The 10959-nt window shown below is 27.2% G+C and overlaps 1 protein-coding gene across 3 annotated transcripts; it reads left to right on the top strand.

The window, feature by feature from the left end:
* Nucleotides 1-211: 211 nt before the first annotated feature.
* On the top strand, nt 212-6976 carry LOC111621259. Of its 3 annotated transcripts, none has more exons than XM_023363342.1 (4): nt 212-301; nt 3150-3256; nt 3958-4047; nt 6649-6976. In XM_023363342.1, exons 2-4 carry the CDS (start codon nt 3198-3200, stop codon nt 6878-6880), a joined length of 381 nt encoding a protein of 126 aa, XP_023219110.1. In that variant the 5' UTR covers nt 212-301; nt 3150-3197; the 3' UTR covers nt 6881-6976. The 3 variants fall into 3 exon arrangements, with proteins under 3 accessions (XP_023219110.1, XP_023219109.1, XP_023219108.1); XM_023363341.1 differs by lacking the exon at nt 212-301 and adding an exon at nt 3348-3507 and having other exon boundaries at nt 3170-3256; XM_023363340.1 differs by lacking the exons at nt 212-301; nt 3150-3256 and adding an exon at nt 3263-3507.
* The last annotated feature ends 3983 nt before the right edge of the window (nt 6977-10959 follow it).

The following is a 10959-nucleotide window of genomic DNA, read 5'->3' as shown; positions in this document are numbered from 1 at the left end:
TCAAATAAAATACTGTAATTTTTGTATATAATTTAATATTAAAAAATTATAGTCTTTATTTTGTAAAGAGGCTAAAACATCTCTTCTAACTTCCATACATTTGAAAATTATTAAAATATTTATGATTGCTTCTCTAATAACACAATTACTATATTTAACTGTTATAATTTAAAAAGTATTTATAAGGAAACATCTGCATCCTGGAAGGAGTGGAGAGTGGTGGGCAGATTAAGAGGCAAAATTCTTTGCTCTTCCTGTAAAGAAACAAAGATAAATGCATCTCTACATGCACGCATAAGGGGTTAGTAAATATAATCTATTATATTAAAACGAAAAAGTTCGCTCCTAATTAATTGAATAATTCAACACATTATATCTTATCTTCGTGATGGAGCATTTAAGAGCTCTTTTAATCGAGTCTCTCTTTAATTAACTGTCACGTTTTCAATAAATTTTAAAAATGTGTTTTAAATTTTTAGATAATTGACTAAAAAAATAAGAAATTACATTTTTATATTATAAATGAAATAGGTGTAATTAAATATACTAATAATTTACTAATAAATACATTAATAAATTTTATTAATAGAAATGTAACTGTCAGCATTTTAAAAATTATTAAAAACTATTAAAACTTATCAAGAAATGTTTATATTTTGTCTTCTGTTTTTATAAAAACACGATAAGTATAATAATAATCCTTATAAAAGTAATTATAATCATTTTTTTAACTTTAGATACTTTTAAATTTTACTAGCAGATATGCCCAGCACTGTGAGACTGGAGAAAAGTAAAGGACAAACATTAAAATAAAAATTATATTTGAGTTTGGATATTTTAGTCTAATAATATGTTTATCACGAAGTGCCAAGGAGATGAAATCAGGAGGAGAGGTAGGACGTTTAGGTTTCAGGGTAGACTATATTCTTCTAAAGAGTAACTATGAAAACGTTGATGCAGATTAATTAAAGATTTAGCGGTAGGAAGATGAGAACAGATTGATGGACGACTATATATATATATATTTATAATTAATTTTTATGATTGTAACAATTTTAATAATTGAATATTCTTCATCACAAATTTTATAATGGATTTTAGACATATCTTGAACAATTTTATCCTTTAATAAAAGGCTTTGATACTTTTTGTAGAAAAATTTCACTTTCTTATTTACATATCAAATGCCTTTCAGTCTAGGCTTAAATTATAATTTAAGAAAATTTGCTAAAAACGAAAATAAAATGTACTTTATCAGAAAAATTAATTTTAGACCTTATTTTAAATAATTAGTTTCTGATCTTTTTGAATTTTATTTTTACAAATTTATTTGTTTTTATTTTTTAATGATAATAAGTATATTTCAAATTCGAAGTGTTGTAATGTTATTGAATTGACTATCTTATTTGTAGTTCATAGGCTTTATAAATATATACCTTTATATATATTTATATAAAGGTATATATTTATAAAGCCTATGTACTACGAATAAAAAAATAAGAGAATAAGAGAAAAATAAGAGAGAACTCTCTTCTCTTCTCTTCTCTTTAAGAGAAGAGAGTTCACTCCCTTATTCTTTTATTTTTTTATTATCTGTTTTCATTAGATTTTATTTTCTCTTCTCTTATTTTCTCTTATTTTCTTAAAGAGAAAGCTTTTATCTTCTCTTTAGGACAACAGAGAGAATATTATTTAGAAATAAAACCTCTAAATAATATAAGAAAAAATATTTATTTACAACTATTATAGACTATTATTTTTTTAAAAGTCTATAATACGTAATCTAAGAAGTTATTACGATATAGGGAAAAGACAGTTCTAATGAATCTCTCTTTCTCTGTCTTAAAAATCGCAACGAAATTGATAAAATATTGTAAAGAACAATACAAAACTATTGAATTAAACTAAACCTTACTGCAATAATATTATTTTAAATTATATTTCAAACAAAGTTTATTAATTTTAATTTAAGAGCTATCTAATCGTATTCCACTAATATCACTAAAAAAGTTCACGTTGTCAATGCCTCGATCCCATTCCTCCCCGTTGTGTACAGTACAATGATATACTTTTCGCGACCCTTAAATTGTACGCATAATTAATGGACGGTTTTTTATGGAATATTTATTTGATTATAGTAATCATTCTACATAATCCGAAAAATTTAAATATAACTATTTTTTTTTAATTACAAACAATTAAGATCGAAAAGTATAAATATAAAATGATACACTTAAAAATTTAAGAAATTTATAATCCTAACATAAAATTTTAAATATATTTTTTTAATTTAAAGATATAATCTTAAAGAAATGAAAAATCTACCTTAAGTTTATTCATTATTTTTATACTAATCAGTTTACTGCAAAGAATAATAATAAAGAAATGCTATAAGTTTCTTATTAATATAGTCATTTTTCATTTTTATTCACATTATACATTCACTCGAGACTGAACACTTCAATACTTCATTTTTGTCACATTTGAATAACATGTAATGTAAAACATTTCTTGGTCGCTGCTTCATCATGAAATAAAGAATCGTTCCGTTCATTTTCATCTTTTCATATTATACGGAGATGTCCCCGATAATAAGTGTTAAGTCTCGAATGAATCACCCTGTAAATACGGTTAGTTACTTTTCATATTCAATTATTTGTAGATAAAATTATTTTTATAGTAAAAAATATTTTAATACATAAACTTATTCATTTCCACAAAAAATGAAAAATAATACAGAGATAGAAATTTATTTTTAAACAGAGAGTCTAGAACTCTTATAACCAAAGTTAGAAAAGTTCTTATAGGAAGTTAATTTCTTCTCATACGAATTGAGACAAAATAGGTGAGAATCTGTGCACTTTTTCATTTCATCATACTTTGTAATAATTTCGTTTAAGTTCCAACAGAGTCCGTTAAATCGCGGATCTACTATATTTTATTTTAAGTATGGTTAAGGTTATTTTATTTTGATGTATATTGGTGGGATTCAGTAATATTTTTTATTCTTTCAGTGAAAATATTATATTTGTCGTTTGATTTTCTTCTCAATTTTTCATAAATTTGAGAATCTGACACTATTGATTAGTTCTAGAGACATTTCCAAACTTTTTCATCATCTTCATAAACTTCGTTATTAATCAATTTAGAAAATATCCAATGACAGTAACTGTATCGACTATCTGCCAACCAATGAAATGACATCAAGGTGTGTTTCACAATCTAAACCACTTCATTTTGCTTCTACGACAAGGGGGTAAGTGTTTAATTAAAATTTCCAGCCATCTGCTCTTGCAAACTTCCGTATAAATACAGAGGATACTTGTCACTTTTCTTCATCCACAAAGGTAAGTGGAGCGAATTGAGTTATATTCTTTCACTTGAAAGTACTTCAGGACTTTTTGCTCCCAACGACAAGTGTAATACCAAGATGCTAAATGTTTTTTGGATACTGATTGGTGTCGGGATGTGCATTACTGCTGTTCAATGTGATTCAGAGATGGAAAGGTAAGTCGATCCGCAAACACTTGATAATGTTTGCATTAAATTTAATTAAGTAGCTGGTAATTTTTGAACGTAAGCATGTTAATTATCGCGAGTATACTTTTGTTGATAAAGTAAACTCTGTTGAATTCAGTAATTTTAAAATAATATTTATCATTATTTTAAATAATTTATCAAAGTAATGTTACTAACATAAAGTGAGATTCTATTTAAATTTATAAAAATTAAAAAATAGATCATTTAAATCTTAATAAAAAATAAAAATATGAATAAATAAAAAATCATTGATTATTCAAAAGTTAATGTTAAAAATCCCTTCAGACTATACATTATTAAATAATGCTTAATGCTTATTATTTTTTTAAAATATTTATTAGCTTGTAATTAAAATTTGAAACATTAATACTAAAAATTTTAGTAAAAAATTTATATTTTATTAAATAATTTTTCCAGTTCCATTAGAGACATTTTAACGAAAAGAAGATATTTGAAATATGCCCGGAAAGTTTTGGATGACTTTAACAATCAATTGGACAATCTTCAGTGAGTAGTTAGTTAAANATAAATTATTTTCCAAAATCTAAGATGAATAATAAATTTAGATTATATTTAAAAGTTGATTTAAATCAGAAATATTATCATTATCAAATTACAATAAACCCTCAATTTAACGGACTAATTGGGGGAAACGTGTGCCCGTTATTGCTACAAGTTCGTTTAATCGAATATGGTTTAAAAACAGATTAATAAACATTGAATCCCGAACTTAAAATGTTCAGGATGTGTTAAAATGTTATTATTTAAAAGTATGAACTAAATAGTATAACGTAGGTTACACTGAGTAATTTATACTCATTGGCTCATTGTCCAATGTTTAGAATGCTCTATTCGCGAACAAATAAGATTTTAAATTTTTCCTACAGGACAAATCTTTTGTCCATTAGATCCGAAGTCTATTAAATCGAGGGTTTACTTTATTTGATTGCATTTTAATATTGGAATTGCTTTTAAACGTAAAAAGGAATGATAGTAGTTAACGCGTTTGTGTATTCTTACTTTTAAGATTTGAATATTTTATGAATAAATTACTGATTCTGAAGACTTTTTATGGAGAATTCCCTGAGATTGTGACGAATAAAGAGATAAACCAATTATGCTTTATATAAATCTCATAGCAAAAATATACGGAAATTTTGTGCAATTTAAAATTGAATTTTTGAATATTTACAATAATAATATTTATTTGAGAAATTTACGAAATATCTTGATCTCGAGATATTGAAGGAAAAAAATCAAATTTAAGTCAATTTGACGTTTCATCTCAAACTTCCTTCTTTTTTCTTGGTTCACTCTGAATCTAGTAGTTAAAAATTGAGCCAGGAATTTGGATGTTCTGTATAAAACTTGGCTGGAAACTTTACAAATTAAATATGTTTCAATAAATATTTATAACTGGATTATTTGTTTGTTTTTCTAGGGTTTGTGTTCTTTTCCTAGTTTTAGCATTTTATTATTTTCATCGCATCAAAACAACACTTTCATCAGTTAAACCTGTAAATATATTTTGTTAATTTAATTTTAACGAACTTAAAATTTAAAATCTGAATTCATAAAAGCGAAATCACGAAAAAGCTTCTAATGTATACCGAAAGATAGTCAGTTGATATGATATTTCGACAAAAAAAAAAAAAATTATTAATATTCTCTATAGGCACATAGGATAAATCGCTTTCAACGAATTTTTAATGTAAAATTTTATTTTATATTTATTAATGGAAAGAAAAATTAATTTATTTAGGCCTAATTGTTTTTTCTGTTACATTAATTTATTAGATTAGATTAGATTTAAATTCTCATTTTTGAATTTTATTCGGTGCAGTTGGTTCTTTTTCGTATTTTTAAAATAACTTTTAAAATTATATTTATAAGAGGTAACGTTAAATTGAGTCCTATACAGTACGACAAATATAAATAATTTTATCCTTGAAATAGGCGATTATAAAAAAATTAATATATCTTCTATCGCGAGAGAATGTTCAAAAATATTTTTTATAAATTAATATAGACGAATATTTCGTATTATACTGAAAAATTTTAAGGAAAAAATTACCTAAGCAATGGAGAATCTCTTAAAATAATCTATTAATGTTCAGGATAATGGAATAATTTCTTTATAAAGAGTAGAGATAATTTTACAATAAATGATTTTGCAAATACGTACGTTGCGTGCGTTTCTGAACTGAGAATATTCAGAATTCAGAAAGATCAAGCGCACTACATTGACACAGCATGATAACGTCACACAGTTTTTATAAAAATAGCTGGTCCCGCCTTCGCGCCACACCAACAAGCTGACCACGTTTTTTTTTGGGGGGGGCTTTCTTCACGTGTCTAACATCTAATTAGAGACAGTTTCCCATAGAAAGTTCTCTCGGGAGACACTTCCCTTGGAAAATTGCAGTCGTGCTGTGTCCTCTTAATCCATTAATGCTCGAAATTTTGATATTTTTATGAGCAAATAGAGAATCCTTAAATGCAATATTCAGATGGAATATTTATATTTTAAATTTTTATGATAAATTAATTATCGATGAATAGTATAATATCTAATCATACAGATAACTTATTTGAGAGCTAATGTTCCATATAAAATTTGTCAGAATTATTTTAATTGTTTCATAGTTCAATAGCTATTATTAGGATGCCAACTCTTCCGGATTCTTTGATAAACTTCTAAAATATGGGGAAAATTTCAAAATTCTTCCACTCCGATTTAAGGCCTACTTCTTTCATATTTATTCGAGAAGACGATCAGCTTTTTACATGTATATTAAAGCAGACTAAAGAATAGGCCGTAGCATTTTACTATTGCTGAGAGTAAAACATAGGAAATTCACGAAATTTTTTACTCGTGGATCTGAAACTCTCTGAATTAACAGGAGTTGGCAAGCCTAATTATTATTCACAGTTTAGTATTTTTATTTGTTTGATATGTCAACAACTCTGTATTACAAACATTACAAATAATGTAAGATTCTGTTTAACGTAACTCCAAATTTAAAAAGTAAAAAAATAAAAGCGAGAGAGTGAAAATTAATAAATAAGTTACGTAACTTTATTGTAATTTAATCGTTTTATTTCTAGTAAAAGATCTTGTGTATTAAACCTTCCTGGAATGGATTGCGAATATGGAGATATATCTGGAAGTGGAAAAGATCAAGATTTCTGGACAAGTGGACGGACTCCTGGCAAAAAACGAAGGTCTTATTGTAACTTGGGATTAGGAAACTCAGAAGAATGCCTAACCAAACAATTGAAAGACGACATGACTGATTTTAACAGCTGGAATGACAAATTTCGACCTGGAAAAAAATAAATAAATATATTCAATTTAAACCAAATGACTGTTTGAAAAATAATATCTTCGTATAATTGTTAATAAATTTTTTCCCTCGCTTATTGTACAGTGTAATTTCTTTTCGAATATTTATTTCCTATGCATTTCACTGAAATAGAATAAACACGAAAATTGTTTAACAACAATTTAACTACTTTTAAATTTAATTAAATTATTTATACGAGTATTACCTTAAACAGTTATAAGCTATAAATATAATTAAAAGATGATAACTTTAAAACAGTGGCGAATCTATAAACAAATTTCGAGAGTAGCGACCTTTAATTCGTGTAAACTACATATATTTAAATAACAAAAATTAACAAAATGAAAATTGTAGTATATATATATATATATATTTATTATTATACAAATCCCAAAGTGTTTCATTAATTTAATGCCAGTTTTATGCGGAATGGATAAAATCACTGAACACTGGTATTTTGGTACATGTTCTCACCAACATAAAGAAAATCAACAAAACAACTGACGTGGTCTGGCCACGTGGAGTTTCCAGATTTTCTTCATTTATATAATATTTAAATAGAACAAGGTTAGCATAGAAACTCCTCCTGGGAAATCGCCCAAGTATTGTGTTGCCTTATTCAATCGATGAATCTGAACCATATTTTAGGAATAACAAAACGAAAAGCTTTACATGTAGTTCTTCCAAATGTAATGTTGAAATTTTCTTCGAACTTCTCCGATCTAATATCGTGGTTTTTAATTTTCGAAATCTCTTCTTACAATTCCAAAATTTTAATCATTTTTAAAAAATGCTTAATTGTTGATCCAATAACGTTAGGATCTGCAGTAATGACTAAAGGACTAAACTATAAGCCTATTATTTAAAAATTAATAATAACGCCTGTGGTAGCATTAAAAATTTCAGAAGAAATCGTTCTAATTACATTCTCTTGATCCGTCACTGCTTTGAAATTTAAATTTTGAAATTCAGTATATTATTCACTGTTAAAATCGAAATTAAATTTCTGGATTGAGTTGAATTGATAGAATAAGACAACACAACACATAGTCAATCTGCCAAGAAGAGATACTTTCCAGAAACTGTCCGTATTTTAGAATTAAAAAATTGTAGACCTATAAATTCTCATCGTCGTCCGTCTGTCTATCTTTCCTTAATCTCGAGAACAGAGTTAGATAGATCAAAGACGAGACCAAATATGGAACCAAAGAGGCAGGAGGCCCCGATTAACTAGATACGAACTTCCGATAAAAACCGGAAGTCACGTTATTTCAATTCAAAACTTTCCTGAAAGAAGTTAATAGATGACTGGTACGACTCTATTGTTAAAGGAAAGGACGTGGCTATTTATACATACAGTATGTATATGCCATTGGCTATTTATACATACAGTATGTATGCTCAATTGGCTATTTATGCATACTGACTGTATGTTCCTATATTCCGGCCGGATACTGACTGTATGCGCTATTATTACAATTAATATTTTGATAATAACTACACAATTATAAATAATTATAGTTTTATTTATTAAAGTTCAGTTACAATGCTGTTTAATAAAGTAATCAATAAACTATGAAGTATCATTAAATCAGTGAAATATAGGTAATGAAATTTAAAGTAGATTGGTAGGTATACCAATAAAGTAAATTAAATATATTATTTTTTATTCTGTATTTTGATTTTTGTTTTTTTTTTGTAAAAAGTGGTCTACTTAGTTATTCTCTTTGGATGTCCTTTGGATTTAATTTTAATTTTGAATTTTAAGTTTTTATTTGATTGATTTGAACAGTGCTTGTTATTAGACCAAATTTGTTCTTCTTATGGTTCAATTGTACTAAACCCACTGTACTCTTATTTGTACTCTTATGTTCAAAAAGAGAAATTCCATTTCTTGCATTGCTTTCTATTACTTTTAATTCCTCTACATATTTATTGAAGTTTTCATTCCATAATTAGGCAAAATATCTGCAATATTTTTAGTTATCACCAGTACTGTATTAAATTTTTCCGTATCCGATAATATTTTGTTGGGACAATCAAACTCATCAGTAAAAGTTTCATCTTCAATATGATCATTAATGTCTACATTTACATCATCTGTATCCATACTTAGTGCATTTTCAATTGAAATAATATATCTTGCATAAAAGCAATTTTTGAAAATTTGTGCAAATTATTATATTTTCTTATCATAAGAATATGAGGACATGGTGCACTAAAAGAATTCCAAAATGAACAAGAACATGATTCCACCGATGTATTATAAAATTTTGATATTTTGCTATCAAGATTTTCTTCAATGCCATTATTTTTAATTCTCATTTCGATTATTTAATTCTCATTTCTAGATAATCGATATCATAATTAGGATATCGATAATCGAAATTTAGGATATCCTAAATTATAAATAACATTAAAACTGTCATCTTTACTTCATGGCTTTAAAAAGGTTAAATAGCCAATTGAGTATACATATCATATGTATAAATAGCCAATTGCGTACACATACTGTATGTATAAGTAGCCACTTTGTAAAGGGAAGAAAAAGTACCGTGTTTTCACGTATTGTCTAGCACAGGGATTGGCAACCTTTTTCTATGTAAAGGCCGCATTTTGAAACTTTTGAAATGACGCGAGCCACACAACAGAGAAAAGAGAAGAAAAATGCCGGTAAATCACAATTATTTATTCATATATAATTATAAATCAGCATAGGTATACTTAATTTAACTTCTGGAACTGATGTAAACGTAATATATCGGAAATTATTTGGTTAAATATTAGTCACCGCTAGCTTTAAATTAGTTTCGATGTATCTGTTAGCCGGTTCCTTGTTTTAATTTTTACTAAATTCATTGCGGGAAAAACTATTTATATACATAAGTTGTAGAAAATAACGTTTGAATTTTTGCCGCATACTTCCTTAAGCTAGGAAATTGATATATTTATTCATATTTTATGCGACGAGGGCCGCAAAAAATATTAATGCGGGCCCCATGCGGCCCGGGGCCTCAGGTTGCCCATCCCTGGTCTAGCATGTCTGTCTCACTAGGGGAGACTAGGAAATCAGATATTTTCATATAGTAAAATCCGGCATGCTGGTTTAAATGAGTTTATACGTTCATCTATAAAGAGCGCATTAAAAAACGAGAGAGTTGTCAGGTAAAAACGAACGAGTTTTTATTCTAAAACTGGAAAACTGTCAGCATTACATCAAAAACTACGATTATACGTTTAATTTCTTCATTGGCTTCTTTCTAACGATGTAATGTACTCGTGGAATTTTAAACTGCTTATTTTTATTTTATGGTAATTCGATTAAAAAACGCAAAGAATAAACATATTAAATTTAACAAACTCGTAAATTATCTCAACTTACATCGATTAACATCGGCTTTGTGTGAAATTTAACAGAAAAATGTTATTTTTAAGGTCGGGGTGGATGGCTAGTGTATTACTAAACTGACTATTACTACTACTATTAATGTCAATAAGTTGCAAATTGTTTTATTGTCTTGTAAACAAAAACTCTCTTACTGATTTTAAGTCAGTAAAATGACAATGATACAGTAGAGCATCGATTATCCGACTCTATTGGGGACTCAGGTTGGTCGGATAACTGAAAAATCGGATAACCGAAAAGAATGAAAAAAATACATTATTAGTATAGTATATTAGTATATCGCTATTAACCAACTTCGTGTTGAATTTTCATCGATGTTAAACTTTTTTATAATAATAATCGTCGCTATTGTATCGTTAAAAATTATTTTTAAATTATTTTATTGCTCACAAAACAAAACAACCACTCATAATTAGAAAATTAAGTCGCGTTTAAATACTGGCCTCTCTTCAATGGTCGAGCCAGTATTGCCAGTTAAAACATGCAAAAATTTCACAAAAATAATATTAAAGTAGCCAAGACATAGCCAAATATTGTAGCGCCACATCACTAGCAGACATTTGAAATTTGCGGACTAGAATGGTTGGTTAACTGATGTGACGGTTAATCGGGGGTCGGATAATCGATGCTCTACTGTATTATATTATATACTCGATAGAATGCTTT

Source organism: Centruroides sculpturatus, unplaced genomic scaffold, assembly GCF_000671375.1.
Source record: "Centruroides sculpturatus isolate CEXI.00-Female unplaced genomic scaffold, Cexi_2.0 scaffold271, whole genome shotgun sequence".
Lineage (NCBI taxonomy): Eukaryota > Metazoa > Arthropoda > Arachnida > Scorpiones > Buthidae > Centruroides > Centruroides sculpturatus.
Note: the sequence above shows the minus strand (reverse complement) of the source record. Positions and strands in the feature narration are given on the sequence as shown.

Excerpts from the sequence above, each read along its gene's own strand:
- LOC111621259 (XM_023363341.1), top strand. The coding sequence starts at position 3,431 with ATGCTAAATGTTTTTTGGATACTGATTGGTGTCGGGATGTGCATTACT. Across the intron at positions 3,508-3,957 it reads TGTGATTCAGAGATGGAAAG|TTCCATTAGAGACATTTTAA; the intron begins GTAAGTCGATCC and ends TAATTTTTCCAG. Across the intron at positions 4,048-6,648 it reads AATCAATTGGACAATCTTCA|TAAAAGATCTTGTGTATTAA; the intron begins GTGAGTAGTTAG and ends TTTTATTTCTAG.